We start from the raw sequence: 25,114 nt of genomic DNA, 5'->3' as shown, positions 1-25,114 counted from the left end.
TTATATAGTACGTAGAAAGATGAGGATATTTTTAAGAATGTGCTGTGCAATTAAGTCCCAATTATAATATATTATTAAAGTTTCCACTTATCTATATTTAATAGTGTACCTCTGACTTCCGGTAGTTGCTCGATTATCAGCCCTATTAAGATACCCATTGATCGTCTGCAAAAATCTTTCTTTCTGGAACGGGGAAAAGTAGTATTGCATATCTTCCTCATACTCTCTCACCATCAATATATCTATAAAATCGCTTTTTTTTTTTCATTTTTCTCTTTTTCTTACCGAATTTAACGTTGTAATTTGGATCCTAGAGACTTATCAGTAAAATTGTGTATGAAAATCTGAAGATTGATCTTAATATTCACTATATAGTCATACAAGTAAGGTTAGTTAGATATATTAAAATATATTGTTTATAAATACTAATTTATTTAATAAAAAAAAATATTTGTTGAAGAAATACAATAAAAGAAACGAAAAAAGCGAAAAATCAGACAAAACATCTTATGTAATTAGAATTTCATTATATAAAAGAATTTGTGTAAGTTGAAGAACTAATACTAGCATTTCTCCCATTGCTACTATTATCATTTATATGAGGAACTGGTTTAACCACATTGTTATACTTGTTATAATTGTTACTATAAACGTCATTTAGCATATTTTGATCATTGTTGTTATTGCTTTGATCCTGATAATCAGTAAACTCATTTGTGTAAATATCATTACTTTGTCTTTGGCTTTCAGTAATACGGTTAGAATTATTTAAATTAATGTTTGGATCGTCCTCCCATTGACGGTTAGTAGGTAATGGAGCGGACTGTTGAAGTTGGGCAGGTGCATTATTTGTAGAAACTGGTGCTGGGTTTGGATTATAGTTCGTTTGGTTCACATGCTGCATTGACTCTTTCCTCGCCACTTCTAGCATTTCTCTAGCGGTTTCTAGCGAAAGAACAGTAGTTGAATATGTGCTCATAACAGGTGCACTATGGTCCAATGAAATACTCGATTTCAATAAAACTCTTAGCCATTCATTTAAATCTTCCTTTGTGTCCACTGCAAAGTAATTAACGTTGTTATTTATGTATAATTTGAAGCAATAGGAACCTCTACCTGTTGCAGACGTATAGAGGGACATGAATTTCGAATTGCTACTAATTCTCTCTACTCTATGATTAGTAATATCAATGACATTTTTTTCTTTGTTTTCATCCTCACTTGGTTTATAATAAGATAGTCTATTACCTTGGAAAAGAAAATAAGCAGTAAACCAAGAACCATTTTCACCACGTTTCATACTCATCCAACCGTGACAATCTGCTGTTGAAATGGCTTCATCTAGAAATACACTTCTAACACCATCTATGGGTAATTTAGCCATTTTTTTAGATGGCCTTACGGGGAGCGGTTTAAGTTTTTTATCCATATTAATATTAGAAGAGCTTGGAGTTCTGGAACTTTTATTAGAAGTGCTAACATTTCTCGAAGTACTCGTTGAATGAGAATGCCCATGTGAAGTATGGCTATTTTTTGCAGCTGTCCCGTTTGTGGTATGGGTATCCGTAGAAGTTAGTGTCTTAGAAGGCGAAAGGTCATCTCCATTTTTCTTGGGTGATGTTAATGGGTTAGTAAATGAAAACAGTCTTGATAGTCTATTGCTTGGATTTGTCTTTGAAGTACTCTTAGACCTTAAGACATCGGCCGAATTAGCTGGGGAGTTTTCATTTTGAATAATAACAGAATTTGTTTTTCTATGACCATGAGCTCTCTTGCTTGGCCTGATATTACTATTTGAATCGAATTGGCTATTATTGTTATTAATATTGTTATTGACTGGAGCATTAGTTGTGATCGTTGTAACTTGTGTAGTAACTATTGGATTACGTTTATTATTAATACTAGAGTTCCGCGTAGGATAAGAAGTAGAACGGGAGTTATTAATCATATTATTATTACTATTAATGTTAGTTGCGCTATTATTGTTATAACTGGAAGTACGTGAATGGAAATTTGAATTAACATTTTGATTTTGATTTTGATTAGTAACAGTGGGACTTAAATGATTAGGTGGTGAAGTAGAAGATAAATTATTATTACTTTGAGTGCGATAATTATTAGATGAATTTGAAACTGTTGATTGACGATTGAAATTATTCGAACGGATATTAGAAGGAGAACGTAGATTGGTGAAATTCTGAGATTGATTATTGCTATGATTGCTATTATTATAGATTGAATTAGTTGTTGAAGAGGATGGCGAAGCTGGATTATAAGCGTTAAAATTTGCGTTTGAGGAGTTATAATTATTAAAATTATTGTTATTTAGAGAGGCTGATTTATTATGAGAATAGACAGGAGAATTTGAATTTGAATTTCTATAATTTTGAGGGCTTTGATGATTCATGTAAGTATCATTATCTAATACCAACCGATTTAGAGATGAATTATTAGGAATAGGGGAAGGAAAATTGGGAGGTTTTGGAGCCTTTCTTGGAGATTCAAACAATGGATTGTTATTATTGTTGTTATCATCCATGTAGACCGAGTTTGGTCTATTCAAACGTTTTTGTATATTAAGATTTGAATTTGAATTTGAATTTGAATTTGAATTTGAATTAGTATTTGAATTAGTATTTACCATTATAGGTGATTGCAAAGATGAAGGGTTATTATTATCAGCATAATTAAAAGTTTTATTCAATTTGTTATTAATATTTTGAATTTCCTTGTGTAGTTGATATCTAACTCCAAAAGAATCAATATCTAATTCTTTTAAATGTGATAAAGTTAATTCTATGAAAATTTCACCATTGATTTTATGGTCCAGAAAATGCATGGCAGTTGATTTATCAAATTTTTTATAGATCAAAAAATCATAGATTTTTTGTGGTGACCAATTTCTTATATCATTAATATCAAAAGTCTTTGTTGCATTATTGCTATTACTGTTATTATTATTATTACTATTACTATAAGCATTGGAATTTGAATATGAATTTGTGTTATTATTATAAATGAAATCTAAACTTTCTGTTTTTGAAGAGTTTCTAGTTAAGTTTGGTATCACAAAAGAATTATTATCAATACCCGAATTATTATCAGCTAATCCCAAATTTAATTCCTTTAACGCGTTATCGATATCATCCATTGTATTATCCAAATGGGGTGCGTTTGCATAAGACGTTTGTGGTGGAGACAGTGACTCAACGTTTGAAGATGATTGATATATGGCACTTTCACGCTTGGAGGACTTCCTTGTAATATTATTATTAGGGTCCATTATTGAATCTGGCAATTGAATGGCTTGAGTAAAATTTAAAGGATATAATCCCTTCTCGTTGGTTGTCAGATTTATCCCTAAATACCAACCATCGTTGTAAAGGGAGTCATCATTTAGGACCTGGATTTTATCCCCTGGCATCATATTTAATTCATCATCCATTCTCTTTTGATATTCAGCTACTGCCATGTATAGGGGGAAAGTTTTTGTTGGTGCATTTTTATCACCATCCTGGCTATTAGCAAAAACATTGGTAGCCATTATGTAGATATTAGTTTTATATTATTTATCAGTCGTATAGAACACAGGCGAGCTAACCCCGGAATAGTTATGAATATTATATTATTCCTATTTTTTGTTAAATGTTATATTTTATTATTCTTATTTATTCAAGTATGTGAGTGAGACAAACAAATAGTCAAAAACAAAAATCAAAAACCAAACAAACAATGTAATTAAACCAAAATAAGTGGACTAGTTGTAATGAAAAAAAAGGATAAATAAATAAATAAAAGACAGATAATAAAAACTATTGACAAATATTAAAGAGATGATGTTAATCGGAATAGCCCACAATACAGTAGTCGGCAAACCCTTGTTGAAATACAATAGATTTTAGTCTTTTACCGTATAGGTGAATAATTTCTTTAATTTTGAAAAGAACTCTAAAATAATAGGATAAAAATCAATCCGCAAAGTTACTAGGCTTACAAAAGAATTCGAATTCTTTAGAAATACGAGCTAGTTTGGATATTCGTTTATTACCTCCGCCTTTCTTAGCTTGATTAACGAAATGTTTATTGAATAAATAAATGCAGCAATTTATCAAAGCTCCTGATAATATCACCCTACACGCTACCGAAACACTTTAATACACAGTTGAGGTTGCCTGAGTATAGTAGCCAGATTTTGCCATCGGCCCTAAAGATGGAAGAACAGAAAGAGCAATTGGTAATAAATTCCAATAAAATTGCAAGCACGGATTCGGAAGTGAAATTTCACTACTTGTTTGGGTACACAGCGCGATGCTTTTGAGCCGAGTCCAACCACGGAAATAAGGAGTGATCACGGAGAACGGAAATATGTAACGGAGCTAAGAAGAAGCAAGCGGCTATAAGTCGATACATGTAGTAATAAAAGCATGTCTATGTATGCTGGATCTTACGTGGTATCTTGCGTAATACCATAAGTCGCAAACTCTGGAGGTTGACGTTATTTCTACATAGTGCACAATGGCCATGCCTAGTTCTGGCCCTGGATTGGTTCAACATCTGAAATGCACAGCCTGCACAGAACACGTGACCACAGGGCGTTACCACTGAGGTTTCTGGAGGTTCCAGGCAGATGGGACACTTATATTCAGTGCAGGGACGTGAGATAGCTGGTTTGTGGGCGGCTAGCTGTGTTCTGCTTGAGGTAGCGTTGGAGCCGTTGGCATTTGGTACATTCGTTCCACTAAAGATAGAGGATTCCTCTGGATCATCATCTAGAATTTCAACCACATCTCCTACTGAAATTACATCACTATCACCACTTTCATCATCATGATGTGGATGAAAGTTGCTGTATTCCGTTTGATGGCGGTCAGTTAGCGTTGGCACTTCAGAAGATGACGCATTTGAATTATCTTGACCTTGCTCTTCAGTAGTTAATAAGTTAAGAATCTGTTGACCTTCTTCTTCTGCTAAATCACGTTCGCTGACTATATCTAATTCGCCATCATATTCGTTGTCATTTGAATCAATTCTTTGTACTGATGACTGTCTTTCATTTTCCGCAGCAGACTGAGTTGATACGATAGTTATTGGCTGGTAAGCATCTTGAATAATACTATCATCACTGTCATCACTATCATCACTGTTATTACTATCATCACTGTCACGAATAACGTTGTAACGCCGCCTCTTTCTTTGTGGTTCCTCATCATCGGTATTCTCCTCCTCATTATAAGGCGAATAGGTACTATTTGTACCTCCTAAGTCAGAACTAAAATAGTTATTATCATCTGTAGAACCAGAAAAATTCATGGTATGGCCTATCGTCCCCGAATTTCCTTCATTGTTGTAATCACTGTTATCATCATGCGACATAATTGCGTATTATTTTCACACATATAATTTAACTTGATCCGATTTTATATATGAATCAGTTTATAGATCTAAAAAACACTGAGCCACTGTTTCAGCTATAGACTATATTTAAAGCTAAATATAGATAATTAAAGCTACGTGTTTTTTTTATCCTGTTGCTAAGAGTTTCAAGATATCTGTTTTAATCTTGTTTTAGTAAGAAGAATTTGTATACATGTCCTTCGGAATGATTTATTATTTATAATGCCGCTTCGAGTTCTGAGTGCCGTGAAAGGAAGCTACCAAATACAGATATTTTACGAAAAATATATGCTTCATATGACCTATACATAATATTAGTATTAGCAGGCTCCCTACCTTAATTTACAGGTATTGAGGAACTAAATTTGTCTTCTATCTTACAATTTGTTTCATTCTCAACTTTCAAACTTCGTAGTCTCTTATAATTCAGTGTTTTTTTATTATTATTTTATTTTTCTTAATTTTTCGGACTTTTACATTCTCGGTATTTTGTATTTTGTTCCCTGCTTCCATCCACACACCACAAAATTTCTCAACTTGTGGACTTTTGTGGTTTTTCTTTCCGTCTTGTATTTCCTATTTTTTTTATCCTCACTTTCTACTCCTAGCCTTCAAACGACGCAACATAATCTGAAACTGGCATGTCACGTGCAAAACGCTTTTTTTCCAGTTTTCATGGAATGCCCTCTGTGAATCAGAAAGCTAGCTTAATTTACTACCATTTTTCTTTCAATAAAATTATTTGAAAATTTCACTTGAAAACCTTGTTCCAATTAATAGTATTGTTAACTTCTATTATTAGTTAAATATTTTATATATAAATTTTGTTCTAGATTATTTTCAAAATTTTTGAAATTATCCACAACAACAATACCATAAACCATTAAAAATGTCGGGTAACGGTGCTCAAGGTACTAAATTCAGAATTTCTGTATGTTCAAGCAATATATTTTAAGATTAACTGGAATGAAGGATTAATTAGATTAGATTTAGGATTATATTGTACATTTTGAAATAGCCATATAACATTGCCGTAGGATAAAATATTTTGTATTCCTGCTCTTCTATCGATATGCTTCACTTCAGATATTCTCTATTAGAATAATTTTTTTACTAACAGTGAAATATTGAGTGAAATTATGAAATCTTGTGATTCATATTTCATTGAACATTTTTTTTATTCAGTTAGGTTTGCCAACTGGTGCCATCATGAATTGTGCTGACAATTCTGGTGCTAGAAATTTATACATTATCGCCGTTAAAGGTTCTGGTTCTAGATTGAACAGATTACCAGCCGCCTCTTTAGGTGATATGGTCATGGCTACCGTTAAGAAAGGTAAGCCAGAATTAAGAAAGAAGGTTATGCCAGCTATTGTTGTTCGTCAAGCTAAGTCTTGGAGAAGAAAAGATGGTGTTTATTTATACTTCGAAGATAATGCTGGTGTTATTGCCAACCCAAAGGGTGAAATGAAAGGTTCCGCCATCACTGGTCCAGTCGGTAAAGAATGTGCCGATTTGTGGCCAAGAGTTGCTTCTAACTCTGGTGTTGTTGTTTAAATAAATAATATAATTACTTATTATCATTATTCTTATAATTTTTCATATAACTTAACATTAAAAGTTTTTCATTAACTGGGTAACTGACAAGCTATTTAATTAATCTAACACCGTAAAATGAAGGTTAGTGAATAAGGCTTAGTGCTAGTACTATTGCAAACTAACAGCTTCAAAATAATACATAATTGTTTGTGCATCATCGCATCATATGCTTTAGCGGCTAGTTTACGTTTACTAAATTTTTTATCTCAAGTAAATCTCAGGAGTAGTTTATAATAAGATCGATTGATGAGAAGTACATGACCTGTTATTACTAAAATATTTAATGTCTGCTAGTTTTTTGTATATTAGTAGATACATTGTATACCATTTTTTTTTATCTTTTGCTGCTGTCGTATCAATATCTTAGCTAATACGCGAATTGAGGTATTATTAATCAAGGAAACAAAAAAAACAACTTCTTAAAATACCCAGAAAAATGATTTTTTATCAGAGTAGTTTAATGTTTTAATTGAGCTTGCAATATCCATTCACTTACATGATCCATGGATAATCTTTCAAATAGAAATATAGAACATATCATTAATCAATTATGCTCTTCTAAACAGAGAGATAGGAATCAAGCTTTAGATAGTTTAACAGACTTACTGAGAGATAATCCCAATAAGATTCCAAATAATTCAATTTCAATTATTATCGAGTCTTTAATCTTACTCTTAGATTCAGAACAAAAAAAGTTCATTATTTTACAATCATCATCACCTTCAAATTCATACTCTTCCACTTCAAGCAATAAATTAAAACTATCTGAATCAAAATTAACAAACATATCTTATATCATTCGTTTATTCATTGAAAAAACGAGCAATAGACTTAAAGTTAAATCTTTACAACTATGTTTTACCTCCTTGCTTGATTTGATATATTTTGATAATTCAGGGGAACTTATTGAATTAATCTCAATTCACATATCTTACTCTCTAATTTCATTAATACGATCAGAAATATTTAGCTTAAGATTCCCGGCTCATAGTTGGGTTTCATTAATTGATCAAATTTCTTCAATTATTATAGATAGAACTAAATTAAAAAAGATAAATGATAAAATAATGCTCAATTTTATCACATGCCTAATTGACTTACTAAAAAATGACACTGTTGCAATCAAACAAATAAAATATAGTTTAATATTTGAAACATTGTTCCATTATTTTGACCTTATAAACTTTGAGAACTCGAATACAGAACTAATTATTGAGTTGGCCAAGATAGTTATTATAAAATTTAATTTAACTAACATTAATATGACTATTAGCCTTATAGGGAAATTAATGAAGCATATACTTAATATTAACAATACTTCAAATCAAAAAATTCAATTAAACTTAAATTTTATTCACATATTTACGAGTGAACTGATACCAAATCATCTACCATTAATGACTAAAAATTCTCATATTAATAAGGAAATAAAAAACGTAATATCTCAAGATTCGTTATTTAAAATTTTCCAAGAGTATTTAATTTTGATGCTTGTGTCATATAAATCGAATAACATATCTATTGACTATATTCGTATCATTTTGCCCAATGAAGTCAACTCTATTAATGAAAAGGTTTCTTGGTTTCAATTTAATGATTTCGCATTAGCAGAAAATCATGCAACAAGTAATTGGCTTTGTTTACTAGGATTGGTTAAGCTTATAAATTCATATTTTATATTTAAAGGAAGAATATGCGGAATTCATGAACAGAATCTAATTACTCAATTACCGCAATTATTCAAAAGGCGAAAATTTGAACCATCATTTACTTCTATATTACTCAATTCAGAATCTATTGATGAATTTTTTGTAAACTGTCTAGAAATTAACGTGGAGAATATTAATTTAATTTCTTTGCAAATACTATCATTCCATTCTTCACTCTTCTTTTTAAATTCTCACAATTTTAATACCTTGAAAGATCTGATACTTCAGAAGTACGAAAAGTCCTTTTTAATTAATTGGGTATGCCTAACCTTAATATCATTGATCTCAAAAGTATCCTTTACTTTTACTAACGACGATGCTAATAAATTGCTTAAGATATGCTTACCATTAATTAAGGATCCAAAATATTGCAAAATGTCGACAGCTTTACTACTTAAATTATCTATCTATTCTTATAACTCCGATATTGGCCATTCTGAAAATAATAACGATAAAATAAACCAGAATACTAATCCAAGCAACAAAATTGTTTTGGATACTCATTCCCGCCAAAGGATGCTGGATTTATATGAATTATCTGAAGTAAATGGACCAGCACTATTTTCTAATGAATCTTTCCAATTTTGGATATACTTTCAATACATTGGTAAAGATTTTTTGTCAACTAAAAGACTAACATCAGGTGACTGTATTTGGGCTTGGATTAATTCTAAAATAAATCAACAGTGCATACCCCTCTTCACTGCATCAAATAAATCGTTTTCAAGGTTAGTTATCTGGCTATGGGACATGAAGGTTCCAGTAGCTGATTCACGCTTTGTATATTGTCTGACGATCACTCCAACCTGGTTATTTGAAGAGTGGAAATTATATTATGAGGTTTGGACAAAATATGAGAAGCAAAGGAAATTTTTACTCCAAAACACACAAAAAGCCAATGAATTGAAGAAATTAAAGCTAATGAATCCGATTTCTAACTGTAGAATCCATCGGGATGAATTATTTTCATTCTTATCTAAGATTTATCCTATGATCCCAGAGTTAAAAGTCACATATATTGAGAAGGTAAACATATTTTTTGAACTATTATCCATTGTTTTTACAATGCAATTTAATGATTTTGTTATGAGCAATGATACAGGATTGTTCTCAGACTTTTATCACGAATTTAAAGATTTTTATACTCCATTCGTAAAATCCCTTAATGATTCTAACTATATACTACTCAGACATCTACGAAAAATTTTACCATTTATGCTAACTGAACCATTACCAGATTTCATATTTTCAGAGCTGCTATTATCTGATGCTGAGGGTAATGACTACGTCAATTTTATAGAAAATGAACCTAATATTGTTTCTTTAAAACAGAAAACTGTAATAGAAAAATCTTTTGAGGTTTTGAACAAGTCAGTTACGAAGAATTTTTCAATCAGTGAAACTTTTAACAAATACAGTGCTCACAATACCTCACTTATTATACAAACCGTAATTGCTAAACATTGGCGTTTGCAAGAGCATAACAACAATCATGTATTATCGGAGATATTGCAACTATCTAAACGAATTTCGACTGAAAAATTTCTTGAAGGATTTGATACTTTTATTTCATGGCTGTCGTCCATAGATAATAAATTTTCGTTCGATAGTGATCTACTTGTAAAAATCACCGAAGTTATTGGATCCCATATTTTAAATAGTAAATATAATACATCCTCAGAAGTTATGACTATGCTCTGCATGTATTTAGACTCCCTTCGTCCTCAATGGTTACTTAAAACAGAATTACATCTCAATGCAGACTGCAATGATATCTTTGAGTGGATTATAGAACGTTTTAAAGATAATTCGTTTAGTGGAAATAAATCAATAGAATATCTGTCAAAACTATTGTTAAATATGCTTATTTATCATGATCTATCTAATAATATTGTAAAGGGGAGCAAACAACGTGTATTCATGGTACTAATCGAATGCTTTAAAAAAATCAATTTACCAACAGTTGCAATTCTATCGTCCAAGTTAGGACATTATATGAACGTGGTGAGCATTAAAAATCAACAAGTAATCCTCCAAGAACTTTCTTCTATATTTCACCACCCTCAGAGAAGTATGGAGTATTCGAGCTTCTTCTCTCTATCAATGCTAAATTTAGCTAGCTCTTCAAATACAAATCTACCACATATAATAGAGAACATGCTATCATTTACTACATATCCCCACATGAAATTTTATATATCATCTATGCTTCATAGTGTTGCTAGTTCTCTAAAATTGACCACAATGAAAGATTTATTTGATCATTTCAAATACGAGGTTCTAATTTCATGGGCAAAAAAACTGCCTTCTATATCAAAACCAGATGGAGATTCAAGTGATCTTGAAACAATTTGCGATATTTCTTTGTTTGGATTTGAAAAATTCTCAGATTTTATCAGACTTTATGCCACAGACTTCATCTCTGTTTATTATGCTACAGCGTGTACCAACACTAATTTATTAGAGCTGATTTTACAGACAACACAAAGAACAGCATCTCAGTTATTACAAGAGTCAATGCACATATGCCTCCCATTAGCATATTTGCCAACAGGTATTCACGATACCATATTTCCAACCATAAAAAATGTCATAGGAAAAAAGTTAACCACAATTATTCAAGAAAATGCTTTGCTAATCAGCAGGAGGATACTAAAATCAACTGAATTCTTGGTTATCGAAGATATTCAAACTACGTTAAAGAAATTGCATAGAGATGATGAACTCTCATATTTGCTATTCGTAAAATATTCAAAATCATCAAAGTATCGTTCGCCTTTAAAAATTGATTTTCCTTCCTCTATCAGCTTGCTTAATAAAATCTTTAAAGCAAATTTCCAATCATCAGACATCGATATAACTTGTCTATGGATTTTAGATGATTTGAAGAAATCTTCTCAGTATTACGAAAAATTGGGCTTATTAAGAGAACTTAAATATATATTTTGCAGCTACCTATCATCGTTTTTTTCGTCCTATTGTCTCACAAATGTCTTATATTCATTATCAGAACTTTCAGTGGATCGTAGGCTATATGATGAAATTTTTCCCCTAATGTTAGTTACTTTAAAATTTAGTTATGAATCAAATTTTAATATTGGCTCTTCATTCACTGCATCATTTTCTAGCATTATAATGTTTTTTAAAGAAGGAGAATATATGTCTCTTGCACAAGATTTTTTGAAATTATTAAAATCGATTGACAGGAGGAGATGGACAAACCTCCGATCAAACGAGCAAGAAATTTTAAAATATGCTACCATAATGCTGGATACTCCTTCTTCAGATGAACTAAACTTTAAAGGTGAATATTTGATTGACTTATTACTTCAAGAGAAAGAATACACTAAATATTCATCCCAATTAATCGCATCTATTGTACTTAATTCTAGTAGCTCTAATGCAGCTAACATTACTCCAAATACTCATGGTTTACAGAAAATTTTACTTTATCCCTTATCAAACCCCTATAATTCCACAAGTTACCAATTATTCACTAAAAAATATATTACAAACTACGTAAGAAATGGAGGTGAGATTTTTGTAGACGTAGATAAACCACATGCTATTAATTGGAATTATACTACTATATTTGAACAAATGGACCCACTGCTGAGCATTTTTGAATGCTTCTATTCTTTTAGAAAAACGTTAAGAAAAGCTGATGACCATCATATTACCCTTAAATTCATTATCGAGTGCATCTTTTCAACATATTTTAATACATTTACCAAAGATAGTCAGTCACAAAATATCAATATCACCAAATTATTTATTGAAGAAGCTCAAAGTTCCCTAATGAATAAACATGCACTAGAAGCAATTTTCCCGCGAATAATTTCAATTAACAGAACATTTTCTAAAGATTATTATAACAATAAGAAAATATTTGACAAGAGTATTAAGTATTGCGATTGGATTTTGGAATTAGTAAATATTTTATTAGTCCATTTGGAATCTTATTGTCCTAGTCTATTATACCTATTAATTCTTTTAAAAACATCTATTTCATTTCAAGAAAAGATATTTCCCATTCTTTTCTTTGCATTCATCAGTTTTGATGCTCAAGAAAGTGAATCTTTCGTTTTATTTGTTACTGAGAATTTTGGAACACTTGCTGGTTGTGTCGATTCAATTCCAAAAGCTCAAGTCATATTAAGTATGATAGCAATGCTTAGAACAGGATATATATCTGGAGTGCGACCATTTATCTCAATATACAAAAAAGTTAATCTCAGACTTATATACAAGAATGCTATTTCTGCCAATGAACTCCTTTTTGCATATATGTTATTTGAAGAGGTTAATATGGAACAAGAATGCAGTTTAGATATTTTGAATTTAAAAAATATATATGAGGGAATAAACGACATTGAGTTATTATCTGGATTACCAGCTAGTATGTCAATTAATGGAGTGATAGCATCATTGAACAAAACTAATCAAGAGAGCTGGAGAACTTTTTTGTTCAATAATGCGCTTTTGGATAGTAGTGCAAATCAGCAAGACAATTTTATTTCAAGTGCCTACTCTAATTCGTTGGAATCTAATGGTTTCATTAATTTGGCATTGAGCTTACAGAATGCAACCAATGTAACAGATGAAAGTAACATATACGATTGGTCAATTCAATTACGGAATTGGGATCTTCCAATACCACATATACTCAATACTACTTCTAAAGCCCAATATGCAGGCTTGAAGAAGATTGTGACTTATGGAGTAAATTCTATTACTGAACTAGATAACTTATTCGACGAAGTTTACTATAACATTAAACATTTCGCTATAAAGAATGATTGGTTAAATAGTTTATCAGAACTTAACAGTATAAAAGAACATATTTTACAGATGAATAACAGCCACCCAAATAATTTCTGTGAAACTCAAATTCATACCGAGAGTATCACTTTTAAGGATTTTAAATCTCATCTAATAACAAAGTATACTACTTGCCTATTATTGGCAGAAAGTTCCTTAGATATAGACTTTAAGCTCCGCTTAAAACAGTATATTCATGCCTCATTTTACTTAGGAACATTTGTTCAAAAGGCTATTGATAATCAATCTATTCAGGACTCTATTAAAGCTTCCATATTATTGGAGAATATCAGAGACACCCTGAATAACGTTGAAGAAGCTACTCCTTATTTACCATTTATGAACCGGTATGTAGACTTTAATGCTGCACTAGCTCTTTGGGAATCTGGAGAATTTAAAACACCTATTTTAAAATTGAAAAACCTCTTAGAAAATCCAGTATCGCTGGATAATATAGGTTCAGAAATGCTTTTTCTCATGAAGCCTTTAGAAATTCGAAACGATTCCATGAAAGCCTATCTGGTTGAATGGTCATCTCATTCAAGATATGAGTCTCCATCTCTGATTTATAAAAATTACATTAATAGTATTGATACCACTTCTAAAGACCAAGAAAAAACAGCAATGGTATTTCAAAAGATGGGAGATTTTCTCTTAAGGCAAGTTCAACAAATGAAATCTAGTGGACAAATTGAAGAACGCAATCAGATATGCAAAAAGAGTACTGCAAGTTTAAATAAACTAAGTTTAATATACAATAAGGGAACTTTGACTACAGATGAAAAGAAAGAAACGAAACAACAATATATGAGAATTAAGCAACAAAACATCTTCGATCTATCTATTGTTAATAATTTAAAAGAACAATACGAAAATTTTAATTGGTTTTGTTTGGAATTTTTTATGAATGCAATGATATTGTCAGATACATTCGACGATGAACTTTTAGACAAATTTTGCAGTCTCTGGTTTGAGAATGACAAAAATAATAATATAAATAGAAAACTTTATGATAAAATTGCTAATATGCCAACCTGGAAATTTTTAAGCTGGACCAACCAGATTGCATCAAAATTATCAATAGAAGAAACTGCCTTCCAAAAACCACTTCGATTAATAATGGAAAGAATTATCTTCAAATTTCCATACGATTCCTTATATGCTATAATGAATATTCGATTACACAAATCATATTTAGACGGTACTCATTCTGATATGTCACAAAAAATTGAAGCAGTAGAAAGAATTATGCATCGGTTAAAAAGGATTGAGAATGGCAAATTTTATGCCACGTATGTAACTCCAATTGAGATTTTCTGTAATGAGGTCGTTAAGTTGGCTAACTTGAAGATCTCGAAAAACACTCGTTCTATTAATTTAGAAAATATTAAAATTGGAAAATATTGGCTAGTAGATTTATTACTCCAGAAGATTCCACTGCCTACAGCGCCGGTAACTATTAAATGTTCTCAAGATGGCAAATCACCGAGAGCATATATCACTAGCATTAAAAGTACACTCATAGTTTCTGCAACTGGATTATCGTTACCTAAAATTGTTAGTTTTACTCAATCAGATGGCCTTCAATATAAAGTTCTAATGAAAGGCAGTAAAGATGATTTAAAGCAAGATTCTGTAATGGAACAAGCATTCCAGAAGGTTAACCACATTTTTGCAAGCCATAAAAAACTACGAGCAAAATATTTGAAAATACGTACATATGAGGTAATACCTTTAGATCCTGGAACAGGAATGATAGAGTTTGTTCGTAACTCGATTTCGTTGCATGAGATCTTAAATGATTTGCATAAAGGTGATGAGCTTACTTTTAATAAAGCTAGAAGTTTAATGAAAAATGCTCAGAATAAAACTCCGTCAGAAAAAGTTGCTTGCTTTAAAGAACTCACTGATAGAATTAAACCCCAGCTACGTAAATTTTTCTTCAATGCATTTTTACATCCAGATGATTGGTTTTCGGCAAAGATGAATTATACTAAGGGCGTTGCAGTAACATCAATTATTGGCTTTGTTCTTGGCTTGGGGGATAGACATCTAAATAATATCTTAATTGATTCACATTCTGGTGAACCGATTCATATTGATTTAGGGATAGCCTTTGACCAGGGCCGATTACTTCCCATACCTGAAACCATACCATTTAGACTAACACGCGATATAATAAACGGTTTTGGTGTTACAGGAGTCGAAGGTTTATTCCGTAAGAATTGTGAATATACCTATTCAGTATTGAGAGAAAATCATCAGAAATTTTTAAGTGTAATGAATTTACTGAAATGGGATCCCTTATATAGTTGGGTAATGTCTCCAATGAGAAAGCACAGGCATTTGGTTGAACTGAACGAATCTATGGATGAAACTAACTTTCATAAACTGGTAACTGAACCTGATACTATTTGTCACAGTGAAGTAAATAATGATGAAGAGGCTAATGATCAATCTTTAAGAGCAATTAATACTATTGAAGAAAAGCTAGTTGGTAATGGTTTAAGTGTTGAGTCAACAGTTCAAGAATTAATACAACAAGCTACAGATGAAACGAAACTTGCTCAATTGTTTTTTGGTTGGTCCCCATTTTATTAATTTTTTGAGTCAAGATAGATAAACAGAAGTATTTAATAGAAAACACCTCACCTGTACAGCTTAATATTAACATCAAATATGAGTGATAGACCATAGAAACAACAGCGAAATAATATTGAATGAATTTTTTTTTGTAGAATATAGAATGCAATTATAACTATGTACTATTAATATTAATTAAAATGTGTTTATAAAACCTGGAGCAAATATCTATAACTAGTTATAAACCTACAGACTCAGATTCTGTATTTATTAAATACGATTCCGAATTCGGTCTTTGTGCATATCCCATATCCTCCATTGAGTGTTCATAATGTAAAAAGTTGTAAAACTGTAAAAGGGCTCTTAATGCAATTTCTTGTGCGCATGCGTCATTAAGCTCACTGGATATTTCTTTACCAGTTACCCAATTTTCAATTAACTCTAATTTTTCATACAGATATACACCCGAAATCAGTTCCATATGTTCAGATTTCCATCTTTTATTCTTAAATGGCGTCAATTCTCTCATAATTCGTAACATAGGGTGATAAATATCTAAGTTAAAAATTTTGTACAACTTTTTAAAAATAATGCCTAGAGGAACTGGGAGTTCCTTTATTCTTTGAGTTTTATTACCAGTTATTTTTCTTAAAATCCTTAAAAGATATGACAATGACGAAAGAACTGTAATGTCAGTTTTTACTGGCAACTGGCTAGAGGAGTCATAGAACGACGTATAGTTTGCATTATATTTTGAGCATTCTTTCCATAAAGAATTTTTTGAGGTCATCATTCTATTAAATGCTTTATCAGAGTAATTTTCTGCAACCTTGTTCAACAAAGCTGTACAGATTGTAAAATATCTTGAATCATATAGTAGCACTGAAAAATATTCAAATTTCAAAATATGGTTTAACTTTAGCCAGCGAAGAATAATAAATATAATCCCAGTTGAACTCCTAAGCACTTGTTGCTTAGCTTTAATAATCTCTAATTGGGGAGTTAAAACAGCTAAATTGGGTATTTCGTTAGCATATTTCACAGATATATTATCTTTAGATCCATTGCCATCCTTTTCTTTCTCCTCGTTAGAATTATTCTCGTTTGATGGGGTCCCGGTACTTTCTTCTTTGTCCATTTCCTTATACTCAGGGTTGGATAAATTTGACTCTATAGTTTGTAATAATACGAATATCAAAGAATTAAATGATGGCAATGAATCTTTATAAAACTGGTCTACTCTTTTCATAATGTTAATGAATTGATTGTTCTCTTTGTTTTCATATGATATATAGTTGTATGTATCTGATGATGTATTTGGCTGCCATCCTCGTTCTGTGGTCATAAATAAATCTCTCTCATGCCATAGTTGCTTTATACTTAGCTTTATTTCCACATTTCTACTTAGAATATTTGATGCTTCTTTGATGCTAAATGGGATTCGGACATCGTGATCATCTTTATCATCATATATAGTGATTCTCTTTGATAATGAATCAAGCCCGTCTTCATCGTCTGAAGGATAAAGATTTGGGAACGACATATTAGTCTGTAATGATTTTCTAGAGCGTTGAGTGTGATTAAATTGATATAGAGGCATGTTATTGAAATCCAAGCAAGAATCTGATGAAGATCTTGATCTCGGAGGTGATGGACAAGGAGTAGCTAAATGTTGATTTGGTTCTGCTAAAGACAAGTTAATAGGGTTTTTTGATTTTGGTCTTGGTATTTGCAAAAATTGTGATAATGAATTTGAGTTATCTCTTTCTTCTGGTAGATTGGATAATGGTAATTTACAATCAGGATACCTTGATATTATATCTTCACGAAAAGCTTGATAATGTAAGGGCGATATTGTTAAATTTTTTGAAGTTTTCTTCTCTATATCTATACCATGCAATTTTGAAATTTCAGATTTTGCTACTTTATAAAGATCTCGATCACCAAATTGTAAAACTAATAGCTTAAAACATAAATTAATAATGTTTCTAATACGCATTGATAATCTACTTGACCAACGCCAATGTTCAATATACCGCGTTAAAAATTGTAAAAACCCTGAAGATTGAAAATATTCTATTGCCATAAATATAAAGTTCGTTTCATCTCTTGAATTAGTTTTGTCTAAATTGCCATAATAAGGGCTATTGTTATCTAATTTTATTTTTTCATTTTGAAAATATAACTCTCTCTCTTCTAAGCAAACTGAAACAATAAAATATATTATAGTCGACATACAAAATAATTGTTGCGATTTATTTTTGAGATCAACTTCTGAATCTCTACATTGGATTGCAATAAATTTAAATGACTCAATAATTTTTAGTAAATTTGGTATTAACAATCTGACATTTTTTTTAATTTCAATTAACTGACCATTAATATCTTCAGTTAATGAAAAGGTACCCATTGCGATGTAAGTCAAAAGCAATATACTGGTTTTATGAAGAATATCATTTGAATAACTGTTTAAATGTAAAAATTTGGAGTTATTTTCTATGGGGATTTTCTTTGGTAAACTATCCACTAATCTATTAATTGTTTTTAAGCAGTATTTTTCATCATCAATGAAATCTTCAGGAGATTCTATTGAACTATTAAATGAGTGAACCATCGATTTGAATAAACTGAAGTCTGGGGAAGAAAACCAATTATCTAATTCATAATTCAAGCCGTAAAAATCTTTTAAAGACCAATCTAATTTCAAGTTTGTCCCTACTGATATATCCTTTGATTCCATCAATTGAGCAGCCCTCTCTTCTAACTTTTGTTTTAATTGGTTATCAACGGGCAAATTATAATCTACTTTATTACTAGTTGATGTAGAGAAAAATGTGGTTGTTGATGTAGATATTGGGGTTGTTGTTGCTGGTGTATTAGATACACATGATGCTTTATTTTCATTGACATTATCGTTCTTATTACTGTTATCATTACTAACAGCATCATTATTAGTAGAATTAATTGAATTGCCATTCTGAATAGATGCCAGAAGTGTTTTATTCTTGTCATCTTGATTTAAACTTTGTTTGGATATTTTACTAGGTATTGAAACGCCTTGTGCAGTTTTCATATCTATAGCCTTTCTTGCAGATAATAACGGAGACGAGGGAGGCTCATTATTTCTTGGAGTCGCTAGTATTGGACCATCAATTTCATCTACATTTGCGAAGTCTTCGTCTTGATCTTCATCAATAGCCTCTTCTTCATCCTCATCTTCTTCTACAGCCTCTTCTTCGACCACTTCATCATCAATAATATCGTCTTCCTGAGTTTCTTCTAAATTTAAATTATCCGCTTGAATATCACTCTTCAATCTAGTATCATTTGAGGAAGAGATAATATTTGTTCCTGAATAACGATTGACATTAGAGTTCACATTCATATCATCATTGTTCCTAGCTTGAGTATTCACTTTAAAATCTAATAAGTTAGCATGTTGTTTATTTGGATGATCTATAGATGTTTTATCACCATCACCAATGCTACTACTGCTACTATTGCTATTGCTAATATATTTGTTATTACAATTGCCGTTCCTAGTAATATCCATGTTTATGATATCAGAGCTATTGCCTCTTGCCATTAAATCTTCATCATACATTTCAAACTTAATATTTGGCCTATTTGATATTTTATTATTGAATGTATTAGACCCATGAAGATTTATATTTTTATTGTTGGGATTATTATTTGAACTGATATTTGAATTCAATTTGGTGTTATTTATGGACATCAGATAATCATTAGTTGATAATTCACCGGGAAATGACTTTCTTTGGCTTTTTAATAAGTGATTAGCTCTAACTAAAGATGTATCATCATTAAATCTTAACGACAATGGTAAGGATCTTATATTTTCCAATGAGATCGATTTCACTGGATTATCTTTTTTATGTCTCATTCTCAGAGATCAATTGAAATTGTAATGTCAATTTCTTTCACAGAAATATCGTTTCTCTCAATATGAAAATAAAGTATTATAGCTATCTATTGTAGTTAACTGATCGACTACAATAAGCTCAAGAGTTTGACCCCTATGAATTGCAGTGAATCCTCCTTCATATCCTTAAATATCTAGATCATCATTTCTTTATTCTTGTAAACTCTATATCATTGAATGTTCATTTTCCACTGTGTCCTGAGTGGACTTATTCCCGAGCCCGAGCAGTTTTCCAAAAACGAAGAATTTTCCGGGATCCTGAAAAAATAGTAAAAAAATATATATTTTCAGAGTCGAATGCACGATAAAAAAAATACTAAAGTCGTGTGTTCGAATCTTTGTCTTTCATATTTTTTTTATTTTCGTGTGAGAATCGAACCGGGCCCAAATAGGTTCAGATCAGTGCCCTAGCTGCCCGAGAATTAGCAAACAGTCTAGACTAGTAAGAAGGAAACATTACTTAGTGTGAAGCACAAGAATTTGAAGATGCACATTTGGAAAATATTGAAGATGTGCTTGACTAAGAGGCTTTAAATTTGTTTTAGTTCTTTTTAACAAATCATTAAAAACTTTAGTCTTTTACACATTGTTACCTGCGCATAAAGGTGGTTCACCATTGAGGAAGAGGGATTAGCTACGAATTTAACTGCCAGCTTATTAGATAACAATTGGCTTTAAGGGTTATTAAGTAAAACATAATCAAGCATGTTGAATTTAGATCAAACTCGTGGTTTTCAAGTCAAAGTTATCACCGTATTGGATGAAACCATTCTGGGCACAATATATTCTGTCAATTCAAGAAACTTGACCATTACTTTACAAACTAATACAATTCCTTCTCCTACTTCTACAAGTGCCAATGGTAATGATAATAATAATTCTTTTAGAATTATCCAAAATAATTTTGTTAAAAAATTGATTGTATTAAATAAACCGGATAAATCTGCTCAAATTAATAAAATAACTTTACCACAATTAGTTGATTTAACTAATATCCAAAACCGTATCAAAGATACTTCCAATATAAATACTATCAACTCCACAACTAATGAAAGGTCACTTGTCTTTGAGACTTTAAAGAAAACTTTAAATGATACTAAAATTGCTAATGATAAAATTGTAGTATTAGGTGATGTAGTCATTGAAGCTCCTTTTAAAGTAGAAAATGTAAAAGGATCAGGCAGTGGTTATGAATTGGTTAAAAGAATAGTAGATGGTGTATGGCAAAGAAAGGGAGGCTAATAAAGACGATATTTCTTCTGTATCTTCCCCTTTTAACTACATATAGGGCCATTCTATTTAGTTTTATATATATATTTAAATAGTAGGATACTTATTGTGTAACGATTGGGAAATCTCTTTATAGACCCAATCAAGACCTTCACGAATATCTTTCTCATCTGTATTTAAATAATCCTTTAGAACATTAGCATATTCAACTTTTAGACTTTTTTCAACATCCGCTTCTTCAAATAAATGACGATGACTTTCTTTATAGCCCTTATAAACAAATTCATCAAAATAATAAGGTGGATCTTTCCAATATGAATCTAAAGTTTGATATCCGGGCCTAGCGTTTCTTCTTTTCTTAAGTATCTCATAGGGTGAACGAATCAATAATTTACAATCGAATTCATTTAATAGTCTGTCTTGATGAAATAGCATGAATCCTTCAACAATGACTATTTGAAATTGAGAATGTTTACTATATTTTTTAAACAAAATAGAATATTTCTTAGTTAGCTCTTCTAAATATTCCTCTGGCAACAGAAACTTCCTAATATCATCAATATTGTTGTTGTGAATTAATTTTGTGGTTATTTGACCTGTCTTACGAATATTACTTAATTCTTCCATTAGTAATTCAATATTCAAACTCTCAGCACAATCCCAATCAGGAATATTATATTTCTTATTGATTGGGATTTCATCATCATGAAGATAAAAATCATCTTCATGTAATAGTAAGGCTTCCGGAAAACAGTTTTTTGTTATATTAGCTAAGGTCTGTTTATTTTTTTTAAACAAATAGAATTCAAAAGTTGTAGTTGTTAGTACATGAAGTGTTATAATATTTACATAAGCATAATGAAAAGATCATACGGTTTTGCCTGTTGATGAACATCCACTTATTGCTATGAAAAACGTGTCGGCCATATCCTCTATAATATGCTTTATATATCAGTGTTCAAAGTCGAAAACAGTTCTATGAACTATAATCTATATCATATCAAATATTTTCAAGCTGAAATATAGATTTGAAGCAATCTCTCCCTCCGTTCTTTCCATATCTTATCATCAAGAATTTAATTAAATAAGTTTTAAACTTTTCAAGATCTAAAAGCATCTCAATTTGGTACGTTTAAGGAAAAGAGTAACGTCGAAACCTCATCCAATATTATTATTTCATATTTCCATTTTTATTCACATTTTCGTCATTTTCCGCTAGCATTTTGTTACTCTATGCAATTTTGAAAACACGAAATTATTCTAAATATCCGATTAAACCATCATCTAAGCTTAATTGCTTTCTTTGTTTTATTCTCTTTCAATTTTCACATTTATTGGTACGAAAAAATAGAAATTAAATATGAATTGCAAATGTTATTCTTATTATTATAAGCATAATTCCTGCAGAGTGACTTTCTTGATTTATAAAAGATAGACGGACCTATTTATTTATTATAATAACACCTTCCAAGAAAGATGGGTTTCTTCGTGCCTCAATCATCTCTAGTGAATTTGAAAAACTACAAGTATGTAATTCTATGGCTATTACAGTACATTGAATCATAATTCAAAAACAATTTTGCTTTACTAACAACTTTTGGTAATTTATTCTAATTTATTTTTTCCTATTTAATTATGTGATCTATTTATGCTTTTTAAATCAGATATAGTAGTGAAGATCGCTCTATTGTAACCAAGTATATCTTAAAACCATTTTGGACAAAATTTGCTTTAATTTTCCCAACATGGATGGCTCCAAACTTGGTTACTTTATTAGGATTTTGTTTCATCTTAATAAATGTCGCTACGACTCTATACTATGATCCATCATTAACCCAAGAATCCCCTCGTTGGACTTATTTCTCATATGCTCTAGGACTATTTCTTTATCAAACATTTGATGCTTGTGATGGGATGCATGCTCGTAGAACTGGGCAATCAGGACCATTGGGTGAGTTATTTGATCACTGTGTTGATTCTTTGAATACCACCTTGTCTATCCTTCCATTTTGTTCTGCAATGGGTATGGGTTACACACATATACTGATATTTGCTCAATTTAGTTGTTTATGCAATTTCTATTTGAGCACTTGGGAAGAATTCCATACACATAAATTATTCTTAAGTGAATTTTCAGGTCCAGTTGAAGGGATATTAGGCTTAGTTGGATTTTTCATTTTAACTGGTATATTTGGGCAAGATGCAATCTGGAACGTCCATTTATTTGATATCACTTTATTTGTTAATAAACCTTTTAATGTTACTACCTCACACGCGCTAATTTACTTAATAGTAATCGGTATTATTTTTAATATTATTTCTGCAAGAAGAAATGTTATTGAATATTATGAAAAAAATACCCCTTCAGAAAATAGAACTGCTATTGAAAAGAATATTAATAATGCCTTCAAAGGCTTATTGCCCTTTATCTTGTTCTATATTCCGGTTTTCTTCCTAATATCAATTCAACCAAATTTTATTAATTTGCCATTTATACTAAGTATTGGTTTTACAATGGCTTTCGTCGTAGGTCGTATAATTGTTGGACATCTAACACAACAACATTATCCAATGATAAATCCTCCAATGTTTTTGCCTGTTTTACAAATAGCCACATATTTGTTCATGGTAAATGGTTTAAATTACGAACAAATTACCGTCAGTACTGCACTATCATGGTTTGGTTTTGGTTTATCTGTGGGTATGCATGCTTTTTTCATAAATGAAATTATTTATGAATTCACCACTTACTTAGATATGTATGCATTATCCATTAAACATCCAAAGAAACTATCTTAATTCACTAGTAATTACATAAAAATCATTTCAACTCTTTCAATATTACATGTAACTTTTACTTATTATCTTTGTCTTCCTACTATATATAAAATTTTATAAACATTTGCCTATAATTAGCTCTATAGCAAAACTACATTCAGGACTATACTCTTAAAATATTTTATATTTTTCCGCTCTATTTAATCATAGAGTGTGCAATAAATGCATAAGAATAGACATTTCAAGGAGAAAAACAATATAAACATATTATTAGTCCTTATTTTTATATACAAGTTTATAATTTTGTTCAAAAAATTTTAGTTTTTGATTAATAACTATTGCTATAGATTAATTAAATGCATGATGAAAAATTCATTAGGTTTATTTGATGAGTTATCTCCTAAGCAGTAGCTGTAGCATTACCGGAGCTCTCTTTGTTTTCCTGTTGACCTAATAATTCATTGGCATCCTTTTGTAAATCAAAGCTTCTTTCCATTTCGATTAATTGCTGTTCCGCTAAGATACTCAAAGATAACGGAACACCTAATAGCAAAGCACTTGTAGTAATAATCCATGTCAAACTGAAACTCTTATTAAATACCCCTCTAATTGTAGATCCAATTGTGCTTAAACCACCAGAAATTTGATGTCTTTGCTTTGGTGGAACCATATCTTTTAAGGCTTCTATTCTTTCCCAAATAGTTTCATCTTGATCGAATGTACTATCATCATCATCATCATCATCATCATCATCGTCATTTTTATCATCATTATCGTTGATATCTGATAAAAGTGGACCTTTATCATTTATAGCCGAAGTTTGGGCTAATTGATCTTCTCCTGATTCACGTACTTCTGTTAATTCAACCATTGTATAGTGTGCTTATAGTAGAATTGCTAGCTATAAAGAAATAGTAACCTTGAAAGAAATATTTTTATTTAAGGTTTACATATTTAGGAATATCCTATTCTTACTTTTAATATATATTAGTCGTTTAATTTTAGAATTTGGATTTTCTAAAAATTAAAGCGAAGTAACATTAATCACGTGATTCAA

At 30.8% G+C, this 25,114-nt stretch overlaps 9 protein-coding genes across 9 annotated transcripts; 4 read left to right on the top strand and 5 right to left on the bottom strand.

The window, feature by feature from the left end:
- Positions 1 to 526: 526 nt before the first annotated feature.
- On the bottom strand, positions 527 to 3,544 carry TBLA0D00450 (uncharacterized protein; the record flags this gene model as incomplete). Its single annotated transcript, XM_004180026.1, has 1 exon — positions 527 to 3,544. The coding sequence occupies one exon, from the start codon at positions 3,542 to 3,544 to the stop codon at positions 527 to 529; it is 3,018 nt and encodes a 1,005-aa protein (XP_004180074.1).
- Positions 3,545 to 4,428: 884 nt separating this feature from the next.
- On the bottom strand, positions 4,429 to 5,310 carry SLX8 (SUMO-targeted ubiquitin ligase complex subunit SLX8; the record flags this gene model as incomplete). Its single annotated transcript, XM_004180025.1, has 1 exon — positions 4,429 to 5,310. The coding sequence occupies one exon, from the start codon at positions 5,308 to 5,310 to the stop codon at positions 4,429 to 4,431; it is 882 nt and encodes a 293-aa protein (XP_004180073.1).
- A 973-nt stretch (positions 5,311 to 6,283) lies between these two features.
- Positions 6,284 to 6,951, top strand: RPL23A (60S ribosomal protein uL14; the record flags this gene model as incomplete). Its single annotated transcript, XM_004180024.1, has 2 exons — positions 6,284 to 6,325; positions 6,580 to 6,951. 2 exons carry the CDS (start codon positions 6,284 to 6,286, stop codon positions 6,949 to 6,951), a joined length of 414 nt encoding a protein of 137 aa, XP_004180072.1.
- A 545-nt stretch (positions 6,952 to 7,496) lies between these two features.
- On the top strand, positions 7,497 to 16,124 carry TEL1 (DNA-binding protein kinase TEL1; the record flags this gene model as incomplete). The annotated part of the gene is made up of 1 exon (XM_004180023.1): positions 7,497 to 16,124. The coding sequence occupies one exon, from the start codon at positions 7,497 to 7,499 to the stop codon at positions 16,122 to 16,124; it is 8,628 nt and encodes a 2,875-aa protein (XP_004180071.1).
- Positions 16,125 to 16,344: 220 nt separating this feature from the next.
- On the bottom strand, positions 16,345 to 20,010 carry FAR11 (Far11p; the record flags this gene model as incomplete). Its single annotated transcript, XM_004180022.1, has 1 exon — positions 16,345 to 20,010. The coding sequence occupies one exon, from the start codon at positions 20,008 to 20,010 to the stop codon at positions 16,345 to 16,347; it is 3,666 nt and encodes a 1,221-aa protein (XP_004180070.1).
- Positions 20,011 to 20,754: 744 nt separating this feature from the next.
- LSM12 (Lsm12p) lies at positions 20,755 to 21,291 on the top strand (the record flags this gene model as incomplete). Its single annotated transcript, XM_004180021.1, has 1 exon — positions 20,755 to 21,291. One exon carries the CDS (start codon positions 20,755 to 20,757, stop codon positions 21,289 to 21,291), a length of 537 nt encoding a protein of 178 aa, XP_004180069.1.
- A 75-nt stretch (positions 21,292 to 21,366) lies between these two features.
- On the bottom strand, positions 21,367 to 22,206 carry NRK1 (ribosylnicotinamide kinase; the record flags this gene model as incomplete). The annotated part of the gene is made up of 2 exons (XM_004180020.1): positions 21,367 to 22,056; positions 22,153 to 22,206. The coding sequence occupies 2 exons, from the start codon at positions 22,204 to 22,206 to the stop codon at positions 21,367 to 21,369; spliced, it is 744 nt and encodes a 247-aa protein (XP_004180068.1).
- Positions 22,207 to 22,755: 549 nt separating this feature from the next.
- On the top strand, positions 22,756 to 24,078 carry CPT1 (diacylglycerol cholinephosphotransferase; the record flags this gene model as incomplete). The annotated part of the gene is made up of 2 exons (XM_004180019.1): positions 22,756 to 22,805; positions 22,944 to 24,078. The coding sequence occupies 2 exons, from the start codon at positions 22,756 to 22,758 to the stop codon at positions 24,076 to 24,078; spliced, it is 1,185 nt and encodes a 394-aa protein (XP_004180067.1).
- A 379-nt stretch (positions 24,079 to 24,457) lies between these two features.
- On the bottom strand, positions 24,458 to 24,928 carry TOM22 (Tom22p; the record flags this gene model as incomplete). The annotated part of the gene is made up of 1 exon (XM_004180018.1): positions 24,458 to 24,928. One exon carries the CDS (start codon positions 24,926 to 24,928, stop codon positions 24,458 to 24,460), a length of 471 nt encoding a protein of 156 aa, XP_004180066.1.
- Between the last annotated feature and the right edge of the window lie 186 nt (positions 24,929 to 25,114).

Source organism: Henningerozyma blattae, chromosome 4, assembly GCF_000315915.1.
Source record: "Henningerozyma blattae CBS 6284 chromosome 4, complete genome".
NCBI lineage: Eukaryota > Fungi > Ascomycota > Saccharomycetes > Saccharomycetales > Saccharomycetaceae > Henningerozyma > Henningerozyma blattae.
This window is presented reverse-complemented; position numbering and strand designations above follow the sequence as displayed.